Source organism: Plectropomus leopardus, chromosome 14, assembly GCF_026936395.1.
Source record: "Plectropomus leopardus strain MGB_pleo_1.0 chromosome 14, ASM2693639v1, whole genome shotgun sequence".
Lineage (NCBI taxonomy): Eukaryota > Metazoa > Chordata > Actinopteri > Perciformes > Serranidae > Plectropomus > Plectropomus leopardus.
The window spans coordinates 21483417-21508964 of record NC_142189.1 but is presented as its reverse complement, the minus strand read 5'-3'; the positions used below and the strand labels follow the sequence as shown (position 1 = coordinate 21508964).

The 25548-nt window shown below is 41.1% G+C and overlaps 3 protein-coding genes across 4 annotated transcripts in view; 1 reads left to right on the top strand and 2 right to left on the bottom strand.

Annotated features, from left to right (window-relative positions):
- The window catches only part of dnajc17 (DnaJ (Hsp40) homolog, subfamily C, member 17), a 43960-nt gene extending 25888 nt beyond the window's left edge, over nt 1-18072 (top strand). The window contains exons 11-12 of one of the 2 annotated variants that reach the window (XM_042500967.2): nt 17736-17860; nt 18051-18072. In XM_042500967.2, coding sequence (XP_042356901.1) covers nt 17736-17860; nt 18051-18057 — 132 coding nt within the window. In that variant the 3' untranslated portion in view covers nt 18058-18072. Of the gene's footprint in view, nt 1-17735; nt 17995-18050 lie in introns of those variants that run through there. The other variant, XM_042500966.2, reaches the window with a different exon arrangement.
- LOC121953753 (cdc42 effector protein 3) lies at nt 1878-6426 on the bottom strand. The gene is made up of 3 exons (XM_042500968.2): nt 5913-6426; nt 5658-5808; nt 1878-4259 (listed from the first exon to the last, which is right to left on the bottom strand). Exon 3 carries the CDS (start codon nt 4116-4118, stop codon nt 3495-3497), a length of 624 nt encoding a protein of 207 aa, XP_042356902.1. The 5' UTR covers nt 4119-4259; nt 5658-5808; nt 5913-6426; the 3' UTR covers nt 1878-3494.
- Nucleotides 18073-21649: 3577 nt separating the features above from the next.
- Nucleotides 21650-25256, bottom strand: gchfr (GTP cyclohydrolase I feedback regulator). Its single transcript, XM_042501124.2, has 3 exons — nt 25097-25256; nt 24087-24181; nt 21650-22321 (listed from the first exon to the last, which is right to left on the bottom strand). Exons 1-3 carry the CDS (start codon nt 25130-25132, stop codon nt 22192-22194), a joined length of 261 nt encoding a protein of 86 aa, XP_042357058.1. The 5' UTR covers nt 25133-25256; the 3' UTR covers nt 21650-22191.
- Between the last annotated feature and the right edge of the window lie 292 nt (nt 25257-25548).

The window sequence follows — 25548 nt, the reverse complement described above, 5'->3', positions numbered from 1 at the left end:
TTCCCATTAGACAGGGAACGAATTGCCTGGTGTGATTATGGTGTGGTCAGAATTTCATAATTATTGTGTTACGCCCCAAAGACGCCCAGTTCATCATGCGTATCATGATAGGGGGTAACTGTTGTGGACTGGCACGGATCTCACGATCTACAGTTCGATAATACGTTCTGACATGATACAGACAGTGTAAACAATATCAGTTTCACAAAAATCCCCCTTTTGTGTGTGAAACTGTGCAGCATATTTAAGTAGCATCAGGTTGTGCTGGGAGATGCAATTACACTAGACGGACACATCTCTTATTTGCCAACACAATATTTTTAGCTTTTTAGTTAGTACCTGACAAAATAAATAACTTGTAAGAGCTACTCTTTAGTGAGATGACAGGGTTTCTTGGTATTCTGTATGACAGCGAGTTTAGATTTTTGGAGCGAGAGAAGTGGTACCAGATGTGATTGGGATACTTCACAGCTCGGCCAGTTTGTGCTGCGCAGACAAGATAATTTGTCCTCAATTACAGGCCCTTTCTTCTCACATCAGTCATGCGGCTGAACACTTGTTGAGCGCAAGTTTGTGTGATTCTTCACTCCGAGAGCTCTTGTGTTAATGACAGAGTTATAGCGGGAAGACTTTTTCCAGAAAAAGCAGACAGGAAATGTTATTTTTTGAATGTTACAAAGAATAAGTGTGGGTTTTCATAAAACGTTTCAGTGGCTTTCTTGGTCAAGTATAGCTGGGGTGGATGAAATAGCAAGATTTGTTATTTTTCTTTTTCTTTTTAATTTTTTTATTTAATTATTTCTTTTTTGTATGTTTTTGGGCTGTCTGTCTGTCCACCTGTTTTGTATGTATGTACAAATGTTCTGTATGTTCTTGTGAGTGCAATATCTCCCTTGAGGGAATTTATTTCAAATTTGGCACAAATGTACACTTGGATTCAACAGTGAACTGACTAGATTTTAGTGTTCAAAGGTCAAGGTCGCTGTGACCCCGTCCGTCGCTTTGTCTTGAACACGATATCTCTAGACCTTGAGGGAATTCAGTTAAGTTTGGCACAAACATTCACGTGGACTCGAGGATAAACTGATTAGAATTTGTTTGTCAAAGGTCAAGGTCATTGTGACCTTGCATCCATTTCGTTAATGTGATATCTTAAGAAGGCTTTCAGGGAATTTCCGAATTTAACTTAAAATTTAACTTAAGAATTCATACCTTAGTCATGACAAAATTTCACACAAATGCCTAGTTTTTATATTGTTTTTATAGGTTTATTTTTTTTTTACTCTCACTTAGTAATGTGATAATTTGTTTTCAAAGTGTCTGTCTGACATTGCACAGTTCTTCTTTCATTTGCTAACAAATGAGGCTTTGATTGTTTGTTCATTGTTGCAGACGCGGAAACACTATCCAAAGTAAAGTCTGTGTGACTGAATAGCTCTTTCTCTTGCTTATCTGCAAAAAGTATAGAAAAGTCTTGACAAATTGCAGGCACACCCTGGTTAGCTATTGAATGTCACCTCCTTTATGACACAGGTGTGCCTCAGAGTGGGGCAAGCCGAGCAACTCAGCAGCCGCCTCAAAGTCCACTTCACCGTAATACGGTATTTGCGACTTCACACGTATTCCTGCTTGACATGCCTGTCTAATTTAGGCTTGTGTGTTTCTCCACCTTGAAATAATGTTGTGCTGCATGTTGTGGTGGATAATCCAAGGCTATAATTTTTCTAGAAACTGTTAAGCAAGGCTTGTTGCCTCTACAGTGGCTTCTGACAGTTGAAAAGCCAAATAAATGTCTGTCTGTCAGAGTGTGTAAACAATCTCATACGAGCTCTCTTAAAATGTTGACACGAGCACTTCTATCCACAAAACCACCAATCTTGGAGTATGAAAGATATTTTTCTTTACTTCCCCAAAATACATAACAGTACATTTTTCAATACAAAAAAAAAAAAAAAGTTTCACAATGTGTTATTGTCATAACAAACACAAGACAAATGGTCAGTGATATCCACTAAAATGAGAGATGGCAGAGTAGATATACAGTGCAGACGTACCCACAAACATTGCTGTTTCTGTTTGGACATACATAGAATTCTAAATCTATTGCTAGACGTGGGACACTTGTGGTTCGTATATTTTGCAGCATGAGCCGTGGGGAACTTAGGAATTCGACTTGTTCTGGGTTTGCCCCACAGCCTTTCCTGGGAACCCCCCACAAAGGCACAGACTGAGGCTCTGTCCCGTCTCCAGACCTGAGAAAAGTGGACCCAAATTGTCTGCACAAATCTCAGTTTACTGATGCGTGCTTACATATGCATACAGCACACGCGTTTTCCTCCTGTGTGCCAGTGTATGCAAGATTTTCTCATACTGGGGGTCTGTTTGGTCAGAAGGTAGTGTTTAAACCCTCATCAGGGCTTTTGCTGCAGTAATGAATGTCTCTGGTCCTCCTCCCTCGCCACCCCCTGCATATGTGGAAGTATCACGTTACCCTTTACCACTTTTCCTCTCGTGCGCCACTCACCAGAGCATCGCACTCTTGATTTGCAGCTAAGAAAACAGCCTGCTCCTGCCTCTTTTTTTTTTTTATCTGAGGTCTTGGACCTGTGGCCTGGCTTGGTCTGCAGCCCAACCTGCCATCACTGGCTGGGTTTTATTGGAAGCAGAGCTAAGTGTTTGTTTTCACTGCATTGTTGGGAATGAGAGATGGGGGGTACCTTGGTCTACCTTTCGCGTGGGGCCTCTGAGATGCGTGCGGACCAAAAATTGCCCTCTGCACACAATAGATTGGCAAGCCCGCCAAGACATCACAGCTCGAGGACCTTGGATTCCAGCCGCAGCTTTTCTTTTCTTAAACACAACACTCTTAAGTCTTAACAGCCGTCTTCAGCACTGTGCAGTGTGGTTTTGGGGCATTACAATAGCAAAGTAAGAAAGTAAAAGAAGGTGGAAATGTCCAGCTCAGAGTTTGACATCCAACAGAGTTCAATTATTAACTTCAACATTGCATTCAACTCTGCAAGGGGTGATTTTAAGGAAAATATTAACTTTGTGTTGTCTTTTTTTTAGTTAAACCTTTCAAACGAAATGTTTATCTTTAACAAATGCTGTGAACCACAGTGTGTTATAAATACAATATTTGGTGCGCTAAAAAAAGTAAGCTCCTTATTCTAGAAAGGTGCTGTAATATCAGATATAAAATGTCACATGCTTTACAGAAATCATTAAAAAAAATGCAGAACTTTTTTATCCTGTATCAGTTTTATTCTGTGTAGTAGTCCATTAAAACCTAGGTGAGGCAAGCTTTCACCGAAGGTTGTTTGTCTGTACTTGGCACCTAGAGATCATAAAATCAGATATCTCCAGATTTATTCCAGCAATAACCATCGCTTTAGGGTAGTGGTTTGTCCATTCTATCAGGAGTGTGTTCCCAAAAAGGGTGTGAAATCTGATCTTTTCTTCAAACTCCAAACTTTTAGTGGCTAATATGTTGTCTAATCGTGGTGTTTTTCCATCACCTGGAGAACATCATCCAGGATTGAAGGGCCCAGGTCGAGGCTGAATGAAAAACCACTCTCCTCCTCTTTATGCTGTCCAGCAGTTTTATCACAGGTGTCTGTGGAGTCTTCATCCTTGTCTGAACTCAGGCTGCCTCGTCCAAGGCTGCGAGCCATATTGGGAGTGACATTATTCCCTCTTTGGTACCCACCCTCCTTTTCCATCTCTGCTTCCCCTTCCTCACTATCCAGCAGCGGCATAGAGCTGCATTTCTTTCTTTTCTGGGATGTGTTGTGCATGTGGCCTGCACGCCAGTCGGGGCTCTCTGAGCCCTCGGCATCATCCAGGTTCAGCCGAGGGGGCTTTGGCGGTGGAGAGCAAGCCAGGAAGAGATTCTGCTCGCTCTGGGAGCTTTGAAGAAGCAGACCGTGGCCCATCTTTAAGAAGGACAGGTCTCCAAAGCTGTCTCTCTGGGCATCGTTGCCAATATGTGAGATGTGGCGGAAATCAGCCAGTGGTAGGCTGATCATGTTGACAGACAGCACCTCCCTGCGCTTGGAATTCCTGCCGGGCCAACGACCAGAGGATGGCTTTCTGTACAATGATGTTCTCAGTGGCATCTTGGCAGATCTGGCTCAGATAGACCAAAATGCTTTTATTTATGCTTGTTATATATCCTTAGTCTTTATATCCTTTTGTATTTCCTCCTTTTTCAACGGTGGATCCTTAGCAAGTGGTGACAGTTATGAGCGTAATTCCATCTGCATCAAAACACGAGAAAAGAGAAATTATAATTGTACAAACTCACATCTAATACCAAGTTTCTAATACTACATCATATATCTGTTTGATAATCCAGGATCCCCTCACACCATGCTAGAATATGAAGCATGCCTGTGCTTGTCCTTGTAATTGAGCACCAGATGTAAGTACTGGACTGAAACAGTTGGCTTGATGCAAATCGGGAGCCATTGTTTTGAGGTTGCACCTGCTCCACTCGATTTTGATTTAATGAAATTCAGTATTATTTGGCAGCAGAGGGATGTTCCAACAATGCTTTGAAGCTTTCATTTCTAAATATTTACTTTTCCGATCCCTGTGTTTTTCTCATAAAAGCAGGTGTGGTCCGTGGCCTCTCTTCCAAGGGAAGTTTGTCAACCTACTTAAGACTTCCAGTAAAGAAAGATTCAGAAAATTCAGATTCCCTAATGGTAATTGTTGTCCTGCATGTAAGTGAAACATATATCTTCACATTTTGTTTTGGGGGGAAATGAGGTTTTACCGTAACTTCTGTCAGAAATCATGATAACTTCACTTTTGAACATATGTTTCCGATTTTGAGAAAAATACAAATAGCTGGTATGCAGTCAGTTTATTTTGCTGTAGTGTTAGAGTTATGCAGTGGGACTCCTAATAAAATGAGATATTTTTAGTCCATCGATAACATCATGCTGTGGGCATTTCAAAATATGATATCTGTTTTTGTAATGTAGTTTCATATTATAAAAGTTTCACATCCACCAACGAAACTTAAGAGAAGACATTCATGGTCAAAGTGAATCAAAATAACACACAAAAAAGTAATTTTGCGTTTCGTGACCTGTAATCATTTTATTGAGTAAAGCAGAACTTAGTTCATCAACACTGGCATGTCGATTAGATAATCTGCTCAGTGTCTGTGATTTTACGGTCTTCCAAACAGCTTTGCCCACATTAGACCTGTGTTCGTGACTTGAAACACTCACTCTGTAAATTTGTAAGCCACTACAGCAAACAGGTTTTGTTGGCCTGTAAAGGTTTTATCGGCACTTTAGTAGCAGCGGGAGATTGGAGAGTGCGGACACAACAGCATTCCTTTCCAAACATGTCAGTTTGGCCAAGGAGGAGTCTTAGAATTTCAGCCATGAGTATCATGTCCAGGAAACACTTCATGGCCAAGTAGAAAATTAAAGAAGCCCATTAAAACAGATTGGCCAAGAAACAATTTTTAAATTATCCTCCTCAACGCTGCCATAAGTGATTCACCTTTGAGACAGATCAGGAATTCGTCTGACGAAATGGATTCAAAAGAAACTGATTTGAAGGTTTTTCCTTTCATGCAGTTATTTGTCACGTATGATAAATAACAATAGAATAGACAAAGATCGATTAGTTCTTACCTGGCTTTCTGAGCAAATACAGGACATTTCAATCCAACGCATGCACACACGCCTCTGTCAGGGAACTAGGCAGCGTCTACCTGCACACTCTGACAAACTCTTCCTTGACATGATGGGACTTGTTCAGCGGTTACAGAGAAGATTGCGCAGCCTTGAGACAGAGAGAGACAGAGTCGGGGACTTTTATCCAGTGACACAACCAATCAACTTTTACATTAAACTATAGCATTTAACTGCCAAGAGAGTGTCTCTTACCTTTGTCTATCCTGCTGCTTAGGGGAGTGTTTTCAGTCCTTGGACATTTGATCCTTTCTTTTTCTTTTTCTAAACCCGTCCCAGAGTAAACTCCCTCTTGCTTTGCAGAGCCCTCCAGGTGTTTTAGCGGTGAAAGTCTTCTTTGCATAAGAGATAAGCCAGGTGAGGTCAGAGTACAAGAGCTTCAAGGCATCCAGGTGAAGGCGTCTTTGTAATTTCTTTCTTAATACTTTTATTGGTTTATATTTTCAGTCATCCCTCTTTAGAATGGTTGCCAGCCGTCAGATGATATCATCCTGTAAGCGGTGTCAGTTAGCCTAGTAGTCACAAGTGTTAGTCCTGCTGGTTGGTTAGCTGCACCCATTACCTGCAGACAAGTGAGTGCAAAACAGGAAATGCTGATGTAATTCCTGTGATATAGAGAAATTTGAGAAACTAGGGTGCACAGCTGTGTGAGCAGCGTGTGAAAGAGTTTGAATAGGTTAGCAGCAGGTTGTGTTTGAGAGTGTGTGTGCTTGTGTCTAAAAGGAAGTCATAGTCAGTGAGCAAACAGGTCAGCCACTCAGAAGGGGGGGGGGGTTAACTGATCTCTAATCTCCGTGTCATTGTCCCTGTGCTCTGCTGATTTCCTGATTTCCTGCCTGCTGTTGGCATGTCCAAAGCCCCGGACTCAAGCCCACCCTACAGGCCCTTCTGCCTGACTGGAGGCGTATAGCCCATCTATGTAATCAAAGCACACGATCGCACGCAGACATGTATGTACAGGCACGCTGGGGTTGCACAAGAGAGAGATAACTTGTTGCATTTCCAATTCTCACGCCTCCAGCATGTTGTCTTTGCCTTTGGAATGCTATAGCAACACAGGAATGGAAATTGTGTCCGAGTAGCAATTTTTTTTTCTGCACTATGGAATTTGTTTGTGTTAAAAATGGCAGGGTACAAGCATTTTGTTGTGCTCTCACAGGCGGTAATTGTTAGTTGTGTTGATCATGCCCTTTTGGTTGTGTTATGGTTTGGAGAGATTCTTTTTTCCAAATATATAATCTTCTATAACCCATGTCCCTGTGTTTGAGAGTATATTAAAATCAACATGCCATCATGCTCGGATATCCCAACCAATGCTGTGTCCCCATTCAGATAGTACGAAATCAAACACCGCTGTTGATTGCAATATTTGACAGCTTCTTCTCCATCTTTTTTATAATGGAAAATTGCAACTGGATGGAGGATTACTGCAAGCATTTCACAGAGACTGTTGCCTGCCAAAATATCTGCCGGCTTGTTTGCTCGTTCGAGCAACTGCCACTGCTGACGCTTCCTTGGCTCTAATTTTCACAAGTTTGGTGGTATGTAGCTAAGATGGCGACCACTAACACCTCATCCTAACTGGACGCGATGCAAATAAGCAAACGTGAGAGCATCAGTTTGTTTCAGTATTTCCCCATGGAGATGTCCTAACCTGCTCCAGGCTAAGCGACATGCGGCTTGTTAGAAAAAAATAAAAACAAAATCACTTGAGAGGCTCCCTTAATGTTGCTGGAAGTATATCTATATACTTTTTTACACTCCATCCACCAGAGTTCACCTGCTTGCTGTATTTTAGGAAGAGGTGTGAAGGTGAGAAGTATCCAGAACTCCACGTCTTTTTGATCATTGAGCACACCACCCGGTTATTCATAACGCCTTGCATTTTGCTGTACTTTTCAGTGTATATACACTTATACACTCCAGATAGCATCTGTGAATACAGAAGAATGCAAATTGAGACACAGCACAAGTCTTCTTTTGAACCATGTGTTCCTGCAGGAAGGAAGACACGGCTGTGTATTTTTTGTCCAGAGCCTTCATGCCTCTCCACTTCACTAAACTTAAACATGCAGGGTGAAAAGGAAATGGACAAATTGTGTCTTTCACTGCTCTTCCAGTCCTTTCAAATCGATCCAACAAACAAAAGGCGTGCCGCCTGATCCTCCCTTGTTCTCCCGCTCTGCACACCAGTGCCAGAGCGGTCTGAAAGACCAGACACATTTACTCACGCAAATGAAATTATCATAACATTTACTCAAGACTGAAACAGAACGTTTTTGAACATTTCTCTTCTGAGAAACCCCCTCCTTCTTCCACCTACGACCACACTCACACTGCTTTCATGCTAGAAGACAATCAGGGTGAAAGCTGGTGTTATCTGCGGTACTGAAATGACCTCACAAGACCCTCTGTCTGACCGAGGTTGAGCTCACGCTTTGAGTCGTGTTGTCATGCTATGTAGCCTTTGGGCTGATGCGTTAAGACCAAGCTGGATTTCTGTATAAGCCTCTTTTCTAAGGCCTGACCATAGCGGGCAGTGTGGTTTGATGCAGCTATGCTGGGCCTGAAATCTGGGATGCTGCGTGTTTTTGTTGTTGCAGGATAAAAAGTGTTTCCAGATATTGCTTTGACTGGCGCTAGAAGCCCAAACTGAGGCTTTGCTGGATATTCTTCTGGCCCTTTGTTGTGTGTTCTTCAGCTTCCGCTATATTGGGGCCCTCAGACAGCCAGCATTTAGACTTGATTTACAGCAAGAACTGTCTGATTCTTTCATATCAAAAACATTTTTTGATAATGTAATAATACGATAATAACATGGGACACGCTGTGCTTTGAAAGTCAGCTTGTAGTACATCCATGAATTACCCAGATAATGAAAGGAGTGAGAACATACAGTCAGTTCCTTGCTTGAAAATGGGCGCTCTATGAGGGTTTGTGAATCTTTTTCTACAGCAGTTTCCAGTAGCTACTCTTTGTAATAACTTTTCATCAGTTCTGAGAACAGCCAAGTTTGGCATTTGTCATCATCCTCACCATTGTCGTCACTGTTTGTCTCCAAAGTTATGAGTCAGTGATGGGCTTTTTGAAGGCGCTCCCACAGAAACTTGGCAGTCTGGCTGCTAAGAGGAAGTGCATGACTGCCACATGATAGAGATCTGACACCAGTCGAAGTCCAGGTGTTATGTTATTCAATACCAAGTGCAGACTCATTAACACATGACAAAGCCTACAGGAGCCTCTAATCAACTAAATAAGGTCATGTCAGGTCCAACACAGTAAGGAGGGGAATAGGCTGGATGATTAATGGAGAAACATACATTTCTGATGAGGTAATGTATGCTGGTGACATATATTAACAGCATAAAACAGGATATTTGCATGTAGGTTTTAGACATGGACGTGTTGTAATGCCTTACACTTAAACAAGAATTAACAGCTTTTGATTATCTATCACATATATTGTGATTTTTAAGAAAATTCGAGTGGGCTATTGGTGTAAAATTCAAGAGCTGCAACATCGTGCTTGAACAGAAAACACATGTTATGTAATGGTATATTTGTGCTGTTATAAAGAAAAATCTTGTACTTGTTTTGATCTTTTTGTTGCGCCCACAGACTTGTAAAATGTCTTTTGTGCTTAATGGTAGGTGCTCTCCATTTAGTTTTCGCACATCTGAGTTGAAAAAAATGTATTGTACATATGCATAACTCATAGCATACTGTTTCTTTCCAGTGAATGTGGGCGGCCGGTGTAGGCTGGGAATGTACTGATGTGTCTCCTGGCACTAAATCAATAGTAATTATAAAATCATGGTTGGGATATTTAGATTACTTTGAAGAGAGGAGATATGTTGTAAACAGTATACAGCAGTATACATTCCACTTGCTGTTTTTTCTGCTCAGATAAGGACCTGTGTTAATTTGAGAACACATACAGTACATACAAACACAGAGAGCACAGACAATTTAAATTTTATGTTTGGAACCTTGATTTAGTTTTTTTCTCCCCTCATCATGCCTGAGTTCTTTCTGACATCGCCAAGGTTCAGACTGCATTCTTACCAGTCCTGTGGCCACTTTTGTTTTAATGGGAAATCTGTTGCAATCAGAGGGCTTTTCCCGGAAGGCCAGGATGTGAAAGACATAATTTTGCTTTTACAACAGTGTATTGTTGGATATTAAAGAGGCCAAACCCCCACATCTCCCTATTCTAGGATCCCTGAGCTCATCCATCATAAAGAGAAATGCCAGGGCACCAGGAGTTCAGGTCTCTGGTGCCATTTCTCTTTTCACTGTTTATTTCCCTAACTTTAACAGTTTCCAACGGCGCTCTCTGTCTCCATCCAACAGACTTCCATTCTGTCCAATACCGTGACCACGTACAACCACATGGCGTACACGTCCACACATACACACATCCACCTACATGGCACCTCATATTCACTGCTGCCTTTTTTCCCTACCTTTCACCTTTGAAAGGTTTTGGCTGAATCTGCAGTCCACACGCAACCTACTACCACCACCAGCACAATGTTCGATCCGGCAATGCTCTTTCTTCTCCTGATAATGTAAAAGATCTGAATTTTTTTATTTTGTTGACAAGCTTTCGAAATCAGTTCTGTGTTTTTATCTTCTATCTTTCTGACTGTCATTTATTAAACTTATAATAAACTATTTTTATAGAGCACTTTTCAACAAGGGATGCAGGGATGCAACAAGGGAAGTGCTTCACAATTAAAAATGTAGCGCAAAAGGACAACAATATTAGACTGTCGATGATAAACAGAATATAAAAATGCAGGTAAAAAGGACAGAGGCCACTAATGAGAGAATTGATGTGAAATAATTACTAAAATTACATAAAATAGAAGCCAGACTAAATAAAAAGGTTTTCAGCTGTCTTTCACCAAGCCTGCTTTTCTTATAGCTTTTGGAAGAGTATTTCATAATTTTGGAGAATGATTAACAAAAGCTGAGCTGCCTGTTTTCTTGTGTGTATAATTAATTAAAAAACCCAGCAGCAGAACTTTGAGAAAATAAGCATATTTTCTACTGCAACTCAACTTTGTTTTTTGCATTTTACATACAGTAATTATCTCTCCTAGTGCAGTTTGAGGGATGTCTGTAAATTCTGCAGCTTGCATCCATAATAATTTTCACAATCAATGATCTACAGATGTATTCATAAAGAATACATCTGCAGATATAATTTTGTTTTTGCTGTCAAATAAAAAAAAGGTCTTGTCTTGGAGTTGGATTCAAAAACCAGATGTTTGCAGTACATGTGCATTTAAAGGGTTGAATACAGGAAGTAGATTTGGGCCTTAATCTCTGTGTAGTGTTTGTCCTTCACTAACAAAAACAGTATAATAGACCAGACCTTTGGGGTTTTATGTCTGCCGAGTCTTATAATGAATGATGACTAATCCCCCCAACATTTACAAAGCTTGAGTTTTGTCTGCAGAGGAATTTCACCTTGGCTCCAGCGTTGCATGTGCAGTACTCCTGCCTGCTGCCTGTTTGTTTGAGTTAGCAGGAGTGCTCGATAGGCACCCCCCACCCACCCACACACACAGACACACACACAGACACACACACACACCACACAAATGATTTTTAAATAAGTGTTCGCCTCTCATAAATCAACTACTGCATAGGTCCGTGACACACACACATATAGGAAAACACACCGCACCACCACACACGCTCCAGATAAATAGCTCCTTGATTAACTTCATGAGAGTGCATTAGAGGCAGAAATGTTAGCCGGCACCACAGAGCAGGCCTGTTGAGAAGAAGACATTTCTTCTCTTAGCAGAAAAGTCTGTGAAGTCTCTTCTTGGCTCTGTGACCATCCAGTTAGTTATATCTGATGGATGATGGTGTTAATGAGCAATCCAGTTATCAAATACAAATTGTTAACCTCTCAGGCTGCAAAGTTAAGAGACAATAAGCATGAAATGGTATAAATTTGAAGTATATCATCAAGAAATTATTTAAACTTAACTACAGAGCCTGTTTACATCTGGTATTATCATGCATTCTGGGTGATCGGATCACAAGTGGATAGCTCTGTCTCATCATACCTGGCATTTGAATGTATCTCCACATTCATCTCAAGCGACCACTTGTGATCAGATCACACTTTCCCACTTTATATGCAAATATAACAAGCTTGAGTAAAAGTGCCAGGCTTTGACGCCAATTTAACATAGTGGCCAAAAGTGGATTTTCACCGTAGGGGTCTGTCATGTGATGCCATGGGGCCCTGAGAGACTTTAGACTCTGTGAATGAATGGATACATTTTTTGGAGCATAAAGTCCCCCGCAAAATGAACTTTCATGATTTGTCACGTTTGTTCCAAAAACATTTTGAAAGTCTTGCTGAGCTACAAGATTAAATTATTTGATCCCCAGTCAAGTTAGCAGAGTGCTAAACCGAAAGTCAAACGAAACTTTTGATGAAAGTTAGCTGCTGCAGTCTCTAGTGTGCATGCTCTATGAGTCCCATAATGCGGGAGATGTGGGTACCCAATCACATCACATGGCTAATGTTACCCAGCTATTACTAAGGAGTTTAACAACAGAGTCGAACCGTTTCGGTGTCGGTGTGAGTTTGTTAGGACTGCTAACTGGGCAGATTTTGAACTGACCATTTACTGGGGTCAAAGTGATCTGATCTCAAGTTGCATTGAGGAAGCATTGGGTGCATTCATATTTGTACTTTGAGCTTTCCACTTGTGATCCAGTCACCCAGGTTGCTAGATAGTATCAGGTGTAAACAAGGCCACAGTGTAGTTTTAGTTTCTAAAATCAGCCAAAAGGCATTGTTAAACCAAACACTCTCAGGGAGATGTAAACGTAAAGCTTTTTGTCTGAGGTTAAATACTTGTATGGCTTTCTTGTTTATTCTGTTGCTCCCTTGTGTTCATATATACTCACATCTATATTTTAGGCATAGAGTCGATGTTTCTAGTCAGACTGAGACAGAATTTTAAGAGCCAGCATCAACAGCAATGTTCCTGACGACACATCACAAAATAATCATGAGCTTTGTGCTGTCTGATTTTAATTTGTTAGAGAACAAGTAAAGAAAAGGAAAAAAAGCAGAGAGGCGAAATAAGGTCTTGTTTTTTCTCTTGCTTTTTGTGTGTCTTCTCTTTCTGGATGGCACTGTAGTTGTGTGGTTTCCTGTTTAGGTGCATCAATGAATTACACTAACAGAAGACAGGGACTTCAGCTGATGTGGTCTTTGTGTGGATGCAACAAATTAACTGCTCTGAGATCTTGTGACTGTTCAAGCTCATTTTTACTCCCTTGACATATGAAAATAGATACGTTCATATCAAACACAAGAAACTGTCTCTGCCCATGTACTTTCATGCATCCCTTACGTTGGCATGAACATATCCACTGGAGGGCAGCGGTCTGTCACTACTTTTTTTCACTACCATCCAATTCATGTTTGATTTAATTCACATCCATTCTATTCCCAGTTGTTATGTAGTATCGTTTGTCCCTGTGCCAAGCGAAGTAACATCTCAAATGTTACAAATGTCTTTGTCGTGTCTCTCTTAAACTTCTGGCTGCACTACCCCTATGATTTCCAGTCATCAATTTCTGTAAGCTCTCAGAAAATGCACATAAATAAGGACAACATGAACACAGATGGACACAGGGCCCCATCTGTTTCTACACATATCTATCACACATACATATGTAAAGTCGAAATTAAATAAGGCTTCAAACCATTCAGTGTTCCTGAATGCCCAACATCAATTATGTTTCTTTTCTCTTTTTAGTGTTTTTATCAATTAATTAATCAAGTTATTAATTCATTTATTTATTTTTTTAATTCATGAAAGAGTAAAAAAATCCCTTCTTGTGCTTGTGATAGTTTGCTAGAAAAAAAGTCTTCTCTTTATTTCCTATTTTGTAGAGATAGTGGCATCTTGTAGCTACCCTAGTCCGCACTCTTCCCTCTCAGTTGCATTCACACTTTCATTTCCTCACAAACTCATTCACTTGTGCTCACATGCTTACATTCTCACACACATCTCACACAAACACACTCAGAGGAATGGTGTAATGTGCAGCTGATCTGACAACTTGTGTCGAGGGAACACAGTGGCCACCTGTGCTTCGTGATGCCTCCTGCTGTGTGTGGGAAGGAGTGTGAGAGTGTGTGCGTGTTGCCGCCTGACTCACAGCACTGGTGGTATTCATGATGTCATAACTGGCCCGAGGTCAGACTGGGGTGTGCTGGTTGGAGGCCTAGCCATGTGCTGATGTCACATAGCAAGTCCTTTGCTTGTTTGTGAGCGTGCCGTGTGTGTGTTTTACTGCCATCCTACCTCTGCGGCGGCCTCGTGCCCTCCTCTCTTGGCTTTGTACGGGGGCCAGTTGTTTGTGTTCTGTGGTTTCCTACTCACCCGGGGCCCCAGTGTTACTGCAGCACACACGCACGCATGCATACACAACCAAGTGTTTGGTTACAGAGTGATGCACTGGCTAAACATGTACATTGTAAGTTAACACCCGAGGCAAGGAAACATCCCTCATCCTGAGAAGAAATGCGTCACACTGCCCATAAAGCACCTGTTAATGCTCAGAATTCCCCTGCATCATTAGACTGGTACAGTCCACCCTTGACCACACCGTGTAGAACACTGGTTCCAAACTGGCCCAGCCACTGGGTCCAGATTTCTCTTTAGTTATTAGTTCAAGGTCTGCACAAACAAGAAATTACCACATATTTGATTCTATTTCACAAACTATAAATAACACATGGGCTTCAAAACAGAAAGGAATAAAACATATTGCAAGAATAAAGTGTAATTAACCAGGGGCATTTCTAGGATTTGAAGACATTTAGGGCTTAGCCCAGACCTCTGTAGGAAAAAAAGGCAACGTTTTTAAAAGAAAACAACTTCAAAGACACCATTTATCACACCGAGAACCTGTAAATTCTGACTTTCCTTGAACACATAACGTGGGACAAACACTTAGTGCATTTGACCCAAGCCAGAATACAAATCACCACCAGAAACGGTAAAAACAGAAATTTTCATAGGATGTTCAATTTTCTGACCATCATCATTCAACACATCGTATGGGACGAATTCCTAATGCATTTTCCCAGAGTCACTCAGTGAGGCTCACGTAAAAAAATTTGTAGCTTTGGCAAGGGTACAAAAAAAATCCAGCCACCCCCCTTCTCTAATAAATAAAGAACAGTCCCTTAAGCCTAGTCTTATTTTTGAAAAAACAAACAAACAGGCCACATAATACCAAGAATAGCCCAATAAAATAATTACTGTTCTTAAAAAAACAAAACAAAACAAAACAAAACAAAATAAAAACCTCACTCTACAGCAGGACACTGCACTTCAAAAATCAAAACTATATGCAGCAAATTCCCTGTACTTAAAAAGAAATGTGTTTTCCACAAACTTGACGTGGTCGCGAGTCACTTTTTGACTGCGACCAACCAGTTGGGAATCACTGGCGCAAAGTTAGACCAATTCTGACTTGATATTTTTCAGGTGCACTTTGGTGTAGTGTCCAGTAGAGGGCAGGAAAGAGTAGAGATGTTTTTGCTGAGGAAGAGGAAGCCTGCTTGTATACTTGCTTGTGTTTTGTTTAATTTGAAGATGCAAGACTTGTTTATTTACCTAATGGCGTTTGCGTGATATTTCAGAGTTACGTGTCAGACAAGGGCTTGAGCTCACATTACTGGAATGATAATAGCAGCTTTCCTCAATCCAGGGGTGGAAGGGGGGGGTTAAACTTCCCCTCACCGACCCTCTCTTCTCTTCTTCCTCCATACTTACCCTCTTTCTCTCAGCACATGGATGCTGGAGTCCCCGTGATGTTTTCCAGATGCCTTAGCTCAGCGAACGCATTGACAAAAACCTACCTCTCACTCGCCCAGTCCTTCATGCATACACTCACTGGCTCTCTCTCCTGCAGCTCACTGTCTTGTTAAAGGGACACTTCCTTGGCCCAGCAGACTTCCTGGATATAATCCTATAAAACAATGGCTTACTCTGTGGACACATGGCCTCCCTCCGCTCTGTCTCTGTGAGTGTGTGTGTTATATAAGAATGCAAATATAAGCATCATCGTAGGTGCATTTTTTTAAAAGTGCCTTCTGTAGAGTTCCTCTTCTTGTGTGTGCTGGCCTGTGTGTGGCATTTGTGACCGCACAGATCGTGACCTGTGTGTGTAAGACGTCTGGCCCGTGTTCCACCCCTGCTTGATTAGCCATTAGCCAGTGGCTGCCCTCTCCGATTCCCCCCACAGTAAGAAAATCTCTCGCCGTCGTCATCCAAGCCCTTCAAAGAAATCACACACACAGTAAGAGGCCAGGCGACTGCCAGGCTTAATCCCAGCCCTCATTTTGGGGTTTAATGACCTCAGGCAGCGGAATTACCCTGTCACAGTTGCTCCGTGGGCAGCTGTCTCATACATGTTCACCCTGCCATCATGCTGGTGGTAACTGAGATGAGAGCATCTGTACAAGCCGGCCTGTCCTCGGCTGTGTACCCACAGGCCTTGTCGTGAAAGCAAACATACAGTGGACGGTGACAGTGGTGTCATTCGCTCCATGTGCTGCCCCGAGTCATCATGATGTAAAATACAGGCATTTTGGATTTTTTATGACTCCCTTCCAGTGTAATGGCTCACTAGAAATTTTCCTTGAATATTGATTAAAAGGCCACTCCACTCCCGTGAACACAGTTAATGTGATGTCATCAGGGTTATCTTGGCTTGGAGACTACAAATTTATACTTATGAAACAAAGTGAAGGAGAGGACTCTGAAAGACATGACGCGTCAGACTAACTGATGAAAAGGTTCTGGTGGCTGCATTATGGGAAATGTAGGATCCGAGGGTCTTGGAGCTTGACCCACACTTGGAACTAAAAGTCGAGATGTCCCAGCCTCTGCTGCTTAGATCTTGATTATTATAGTTTTAATCTGTCACTTTTGAGTCCCCCAACGTTATGGAAGTGCAATGCTAAATTGCTGGAGTAACCTTTCAAAAACAGGCCAATGCTGACTGATGTTAGGGATAGGTGATATGTTTAAATTTTCTACCTGGCTGCTGTAACCCTGACAACTACAAATTGCTGATATATTCACGTGTTTGTGTACGTGTGCCACCCTACACCTGCCAGTTTCAGCTGGGAGATGTGGTAGAGCTGTAAGTTTGCTACCTTCCACAAGCTCTCTTAGCTGTTTTGGTCAAATTAGACAATTAGACAAAGTAAACACACAAAAGGTCAACAAACACATCTTTTCCTGATCAAGCTAAACAATATAACTGTGCACCTATTGAATTCAAATATCTCTCTTACCAAAGTGAGACCAGCTTATCTGCCACTCTGAAGTCATCATAAAAAACAGACTTAAATGAGCTCACAACTCTCACTTGTTGTTTGGAGGCTAAACATCAAATTAGTAAAATAAACAATAAAAATGTCAGAAAATAATAAAAAAGGTCCTATAAACCCAAGCTAATTTTTTCAATTGGCTGTTTTGTCCTATCCAATATTCTTCAAGGGAAAACAAAATCAACCACCGCATACTGAAGAACTTTACTGAGACTTTTTAAAGTCATAAAGTACCTGACGATTACACCGGCTGTGCACAGGAGTTTTGTTCACTGTTCCAAAATTATTCAATTTCCAATTATGTAAAACATATTTTTGCATGAAAATGACCTGAATGATTAATCGATCAAAATAGGGAAAAAAAGTTTTGCTGCTCAACTTTTGTTTAAAATTAAATAATTGTTCATGAATCTTTTTGCTTGTCAATTTTTTTTTTTTAGATAATTTATGAATTCTTAGTTTCAAATACTGACATTACTCACTTTGTCTGCATTGACACATAAATTTCAAGGATTGGGACTAAAGATTATGATATGTGCTTACAGATCATACGCAATCTTTGTAAAACTTTCCATGTCATAGTGACCTCTCTCTGTGACTGTCTCCCTTTCCCACAGGGCTCCCTATCAAATGAGCGCGACTATGAGAGCGTGGTGATGATGAGGATGAGGCAGGCCGCCGAGCGACAGAGGCTCATTGAACAAATGCAGAGAGAAGACGACGAGGAAGCTGCCGGGACTCGGTACTAGCCTGCAGTTATTCCATGAATACCTGCTTCAGGCTTTAGTTTCATAAAGCCTCTTTTTTCTTTGTTATAACGTTTTGTATGTTATACATTGTGTGGAAAAATAAATCTTTTTAATCACTTAAAAGAAACTTTTTTTTCAAATCTGTGGTTTTAATCAGCATGTTATGTCTTTTCCTTTTTTAAGAATGTAGGATGACTGAGGCAGATACAGAGTAGAGAAGAAGTGAGGGCTCCTGCAGTGTGGATCAGAGGTAGGAGTCCTAACACTCAGGCTGCAGGGAGGGATCACATCACATTATCTAGTGCAACCACATTGTGTCAATGCTTGGATGCAACTGATATTTTGATAACTTTTATAGATATTCTAGTTGCAGATTGGACCTTTTGTACAAAATAAAAGGTACATGCTTGCAGCATGTTTGCAGTTCCATCTGTTTCAGGTGGATAAAAAAAATTTAGTTTGCTGCAATGAACTGAGATGAGCGAATAAATCATCAACAGTTATTTGATTTAATTTCCACATAATCTCATTAGTTGTTCTGATCATTTAGGAGACATAATTTCCAGTTGTAAAAGGAATAATATGCAATATATCTTAATACAGTACTCAGCGTGTCACAAATCCTAATATGAATCTCAAAAGTACTCCTAGTTTATGCGTCATAATAATATTGTTCTGGGGTCCCTCTCTTGATTTTTACATCTAATCATCGCACCAGCCTTAAGCACTAATATATTAGTTGGTAAGTTATTGAAATATTAATGGACCCAGTGAGTCTTTGTTCATCATGTTATAAAAGAGCCTGAGGGGACTAGCCGTGCAACACCACATGTAATCGAAGTTGTGAATTATTATGTAATTTCTATCTGTGTGGTCAGCAGTGACACCTCATTACCTCAGTATTATAGCCATCCGAGTGTCTTCATACACATTCAGTTTCTCTGTTAAGCGAGTCGGGAGTTGTGGCAATCCGGACAGCAGACCACGCAATGTGACTACGTGGATGTTAAACCAGTAATCACGCTGAGATAGGAACACTTGGTAGGCTTTTGTGGGAATTCTTGTGGCCTTGTGTGATGACGGGTGAACCTAATTTGAAGGCTCCCCTTTGTAGATCTGGTGCTTGAGATGATTGTACCCTGGGCTTTGTATACAATATATCTAACACCCTACTCCAGACTAGAGAGGCCGTGTGGACTGCACGATGCTGTTCATTTAGTGCTGGGTTTTTATTCCAAGGTTTTTGTCATCTCCATGCAAATCAATTATTTTATAATGCCGTTCAAAATAATGTAGAACCATGAGGTTCCCAATTAGGGAGTCGAGAATAAATCTGAACGGTCAGAAGATTATTAAAGGAATAATACAAGACAAAATGTTTTTGTTAAAAAAAAAGTTTTTCTTCTAATTTTTGTTTTTTTTTTTCTTGTGAAATACTCTCCTGTAAAAACCATTCAAAATAAGCAATCCCAAGAGGATATAAACATTCTTTGGTTGAACTGCTCATAGCGGAGCACCACACTAATCACACAAACCTGTGATTAGTGGGTAGCAAGTAGGCATGGCTTCATTTTAAGGAGCCACACGCCAAAAAGCTCTGGAACTCCTGAAATGGATCGTCAATATCTGATGCAGAAAAGGCCCTCTTGGTGACTAAATATCATCATGTAACAATTTTTAAAACTTTGGAAACATTGGAAAGCAGCTTGCTCGTCTCTGTCCAACTATAAAAAAAATCCACCTATGGTAGCAGCAACTTGAGATTAATAAGGAATATGCTAATTAATATGTTTTTTTTAATTATTTTTGGGGCATTTTCCACTTATTGATGATAGGACAGCCTCAGATAGACAGGAAAGGAGGTGCACACTCCACCAGGTGAGCTCGAAGTTGCCCCATTAATACGTTATGTTAAGTTTATTAATCTGTTCAAAAACCAAACTATAAAAACAACAAATTGTGGCTTGAAAGGAATTTAGGTACTGTACATTTTCTTGGCAAGGAGAGATGACTTTTCTGGAGTCTTGTTGTCATCGTGAGGTTGCCAGGCAACCACCAGAGACTCCTGGAAGTTACTGTTCCTGGCCAAAAAATTGTCTGGCACATAACCTCCCATACAATCACATCTGGTTCCAGCTTCAAATTAAATGGACAGATATGAGAGTGGTATCAATCTTCTCATCTAAGTAAGCAAAGAACTATTGTTTTAATCATGAACTAAAAGGCTTTCATTAAGTAGCCATGAAATCATTTCTGAACAACTTCTACCACATGATTAAAGCTACACTAAGCATGAACAGCGCACCTTTCATGGTATGAAAGATGAATGATATGAAAGATGGATATTCGTGCTCTACTCATGCTTAGTGTAGCAGTGATGTGCGAAAATAAGCCAGGATTTTGCAGTAAAGGTGTACTTGTTTTTGAGATAGCCTGGCCACATCACTGTTTTTATATACACTTCACTCTTGGTCCTGATGGATCCTGTCACATGCCGTAGACCAGCTTAAATTTTAGAAGATGACACTAACTTCAAAAACTGTCTGTGTTCTGTCCTATGATATTAGCCTTGACAAATTTCCTTACAGCTATTATTGTTCTAAGCTGGTTGTTTCACAATAGGCTTACATAACAGATACCTAGAAGATATTCTGTATTGCTCTCTGAAGTGACACGCTACCGCTCTGTGACCCACATTAAGTCAGACGTTACAGTGCCAAACTGTTGCGGTCACCCTAAGTTTTGTAACAAGGTCTTCTTCTGCCTGTGGAACATCCATCCATCCAAATAGTCCTATTTTCCTGTCCCTTGGGGGGCTATGGCGTAATGCTGTGTCTGTATTTGTGGGCCTGTGTGGCGGTGCTTTCTCCTGTCATTGTGTTATTTCGGAGCCACATGGCAGCTTCGCAGCATCCAACGCAGTCATCCATCTCCCTACCACTCCTGCGCTGCCTCACCGCGGCTCTGTTACACAATGACCAGCTGTGGAGCGGAGCAGTGTGGTGGGAGACATCTGCTCCTCTCCTCCTGCAAAATCCCCTCATCACATGGTTTTGTTTATGCGTAGCCTTTTTCATATCCCGGCAATGTGAAAAAAAAAAGAAAGCCCAGAAACACACAAACTCTGTCCAAATGACAACAGAGGAAATACAATTACAGGAAACACATTCACCACCAACCCTGCCCTGAGCCCACAGTGGCTTGTGCTGCATGCAAACCAGGATGAGCCTGTTGAATGCTCTGTCCTATCAACAATTACAGCACAGCCTTGGAATCCTCGTAGTATCTTCCTCTGCTCTTTTCTCCTATATTGTCCAAGTCGAAGCTGTCACATTGATGTATGCAAACAGTATCTGGAATCCCCGCGGTCACAGAACTGGGAAGCACCAACATCTTATGATCTTAAGTGCGGAGGTGGAAGCTAAGTCATGTGTGAGGCAGCAGGACTGGTAAGAGTTTGGCTGTTAGCTGACTGGCAATGTTTCTGGTTTGTGGGTTAGTGATCTGGGCTGGCCAGACATGTGCTGGCAGACCTGGGGCTGTACTGAAACCACCCAGCGTTTTTTGGCTCTCACAGGCCGACTGCTTCACTCTGTGTGCCTGCAGTGTGAGTGCCTCATCTTGGGGACATGCAGCATCTCTGGAAGATGCCACAAAGCAGCAGGGGCTCACAATAAGTTTATTTTTTCATATATATATGTTTGTTAAGTGTCTCTTTATCAGAAGGGTATAAGCTTTGCAGAGCAATTGCATTTTTTTTTTATTAATAAGTACACAATCAATCCACATTACATCATTTAATCATAAGCACATGATACACTCACAAAAGCATCTTTACACAGGGCGGTAAGAACAAACTTACTTAGCATGGTGTTTCATTTATTGGACAAAAGTTAGGGAGAACTGGTTGAGGCCTTTTGCACAGGCTGTATTGAAAGACAAGGCTTTAATTAAGTTTTACTGCCAAGTGATACACTAACCGTAAAACTGGCCCTCACTCCCTACACTCCCACTTGGCCACTAGTAGTAAATAGCAAACAATATGGTCAAAGTGTTTTATAAAATCTCTGGAATGTAGTTCGATATTCTCCTGACATTAGTGACCTGTCAACTATAATCTGAAACCTTACGTCTGGGATAATCTCAACTTTAAGACTTTATTTTTTTACTAGAAAATGGGCTTATTTGTAGCTTTCCGTGTGTCATGTAGAGGAGACAACTTCAGTTTGAAAAAAGAAAAAAAGTTGACCTCAGCACGATTCATTCATCCTTTCAAAGGCTTATAGTGGTATTTTGATACAGTCTACACACGCTCCATGACAGATCACTCCGTCTCCTTGTGGAGGCACCACACCAGCGTCTGTCCCACCCCCGTCATCGTCAGCACGCGGAAGCCGAGCGTCTCCAGCTTGTTCAGCACCAGCCGAGGTGGGTCGTCCACATGGTACTCGGAACTGAATGAGCATAAACACAGAGTCATCCTACTTTTCCACAGATGTGGGATTTCTCTCTCTTTCAGTAAACTTTGCTTGGAGAGTAGAATGCTGTTAATTGTTCTGGTGCTTGTTCACTTCCTTCCACACCTTGGTTCATTTCCCAGCAGCATTTGAATCTGATTGCCAATGACAACACTTCCCTGATCTGTATTCCATCAGCTTGAATGGTTTATTATAAATCTGCAAAGCAGCAGCCTTCCCCAACCACATCGGGAGATTTTTTTTTTCTCCCCTCCATGTGACCTGATCTCATCTCTGTCGTCAATATGTACACGTTAACTGCCAAAATGAAAGAAACACCAGTGTTAAGTGACTAAATATGGAAATATGGCCCGCTGTGTGAGCACATTTACAGTACACCTGGGAGTTGATTCTGCACGTTTGTGCAGAGCGCTGCGTCTGTGACTCCACAGTTTACTCTTCCCTGATTGTGAAAAAAAAGAGATGGTTCAATAAAAATGATCAAATCAGGATAGAAATGGTTCATCCTGTGAACATTTTTTAAAGGGGAACACCACATAATTAGGAATTCCACTATGCTGTTTCCATGGAGAGGGAAAGTTCGATCAGTATTTGTGAACATGAGCTACTCTCTGTCAAAGCCAGAAACCAGAGAATGAAGCCTCAAATTTGTGATGTCATTAGGGTATAAAGTCTGGAGCATAGACAATGACTGATTTTGTGTAACCACAAAATGTTTGTTTTTTCTTTTCTATACCCAAATGAGCTTTACTCTATTGCAGTGTTTTCAGTTCTATAACCAAAAATGTACCTATATACTTTCGGTGCTCTCAGTAGTCCTTTTTACACAGAAAGTGTGCCGGCATGAAATCCCTTCTTTAAGCCTCCTTGGCATTTTTACATAGAACCAAATGATGGCAGCATCATGTGGCTCCATTGTATCATTTTTAAATGGTTCTGGCAGTGCCTAACCAAAAGAGGCATGACGGGCATAAAGTTTAACCCAACTGAGTCAGCCTCTTGTGTGACGTATAACATTCGCATTGCCAGCTCGTTCTAAACAGGAGACTACAGAGTGTCCGAATATCATTGTTTTTCGCATTTGCAGACATTTATGTCCGCTGTTCTTCCTTTTTGAGTCAGCCATTACCTGCTGACAGCTACTCTCTAAATCTCCCACAATGGGTCACACACATAACAAGCCATCAAAACATCACACCCATCCTGTCCATGGTCCTGTCCTGCCAGCTGTCCTGCTTACACGGAGACTGTTTCAGCACTGTTACTACCTACCGGTGTTGCTCAAGGGCAATACAACTTGGTCCCCCCATTGAACAGTCATACCATACATACATAACGGCAAGGCTGCCAAACAGCGGGGTATTCCTGTCTTGAACAGGCAGTGTTTAAGTGGCTTGTCTAATCCATAACATCTGTCTCAGTTCATTTTCATGGAGCAGCTCCAGACTTTATACCCTACCACAAAGTTAAGTTTTAGCAATCTAGTTTTTGGATTTGGGAGATATCATGTTTATTTATATATTTTGAACTCTCCCAGACCATAGGAATTACATGAGTCAATTTTGAAAACAGGTGTAGTTCCTCTTTAAGTCGTGGTGCTATTGTGGCTGAAGTTCTAAGCTGAACTATGCCTACATATATCTACTTTCTATCTTGAGATATTGCCTAATTGTGACTAGTTTTGTGCCATGTTTATGTCCACCCACTAAAATAACTTACCGTCCCCATTTTCAATACTCACAAGTTGTTTCCCAGCACGGTTATTTTCCTTGCTCCGAGGTAACTCATTACTTCTGGATCAGAATATTCATCTCCCACATTTGTTGGACCATTCTCCTTTAAAACATAATTAAGCACATTAACCCTTTGAAACTTGGATTGACATCAGCTTCCTTGTGCTGCGTCCAGACGCCTTTCAAAAGCTATTCGACCCGTTGAAACCTGAGCAAATTGCTTTGATGTCTTTCTAAAAGATGGGGAAAAATGGCAATTACCAACTTAAGAAATGTCTCACAAATTACAGGAAATTACTCTCAGAAAATTAAAGGTACCAAGTATTTTTTAAAAAGAGGGGAGAATTAGCAAAAAAAATGGGGAAAATGTAAAAAAAAAAAAAAAAAAAAACTACATTGATAATATAATTTCATAATAATAATAATAATTAATTATTTTTGTTAAAAAAAATATGTAAATATCACTTTTTTCTTTTCTGGTTGCCTTCTGCCCATGTTTTTTTTTTTTTTTAAAGAAATCAAACCAATTTGCTTGGGTTTCAAAGGTTTAACTATACAGCTGATAGTTTGCTCAAGGTTGCTTTGTGCAGCTCTGGTTGCAGATCACTGGCTACACCTGCAAGCCTCCTGGCAGGTGCGGATCATCTCTAATAACTGCACAGTCTATGAATAGATCATCAGATATTTATAGGCTATAGAATTAGGTTGCTCGAGACAACAAAATGAACGTGCGCAACAAGAGGCCGACAACTGGGCAACATGTGTTTTTCATTTAGGGCACTATGGCAAAATCAAAGAAAAAAAAACATAACGCAGGTTGCTTGCTCCGCTTGTAGCCTTCACTGTTTGTTGTTTCCAGCATGCAGAATATTACAGGCCACTGCGTAACTATAATCTGCAAGTGGCGACCTTGATTGATTAGTAGTGCGCGCTGTGTTGCTCGGCCAAATAAACAAGTCTGCAAACTCGTCTCATCTAAAAGCTCGACACGAGTCGATTACAGATGCGGGATACACACCAGTCGGATCTGCGTGCTGATCAACATGTAAGGCATCCCTGCTCCTTGGCGATGGACGGTATTCCTCTGGGAATGAATGAGGAGGTCTCTTCTCAGACGCGACGGTCCCCTCTCCAACTCGCGCTTCTGCTGACAGCTCCGTGCGGAATGCGGAAACACCCACCGCCACGGACCAATCACAGGCCTCCTCTCAGCATCTGCCAGCCGCGTTGCTTGCTCAGTGCATGAAGTCTTGCTCAATCAGTTGTTTGTTGACATGAGAAATGTTGGCCAGTGTGTCTAAAGGAAATGTCTTTCATGCAGAGTTCACTGACTTAGTTTATCATTCAGAATTATACGTCCTCAAACCAGGAGTCCCCTGTAAAAAAGTATCATCATTCTGTGACTTCTTTTTAAGTCAGGGGTTGTATGAGGTACTTATCCAAAGACAGTACAAACCCACTGAACAATAG

Bases quoted from the DNA above. Each gene is read 5' to 3' on its own strand.
- LOC121953753 (XM_042500968.2), bottom strand. From the start codon at position 4,118: ATGCCACTGAGAACATCATTGTACAGAAAGCCATCCTCTGGTCGTTGG.
- gchfr (XM_042501124.2), bottom strand. From the start codon at position 25,132: ATGCCTTACATGTTGATCAGCACGCAGATCCGACTG. The intron at 24,182-25,096 runs GTGTGTATCCCG...TATGTTTTAAAG, and splicing joins TCAGCACGCAGATCCGACTG to GAGAATGGTCCAACAAATGT. The intron at 22,322-24,086 runs GTGAGTATTGAA...ATGCTCATTCAG, and splicing joins ACCGTGCTGGGAAACAACTT to TTCCGAGTACCATGTGGACG.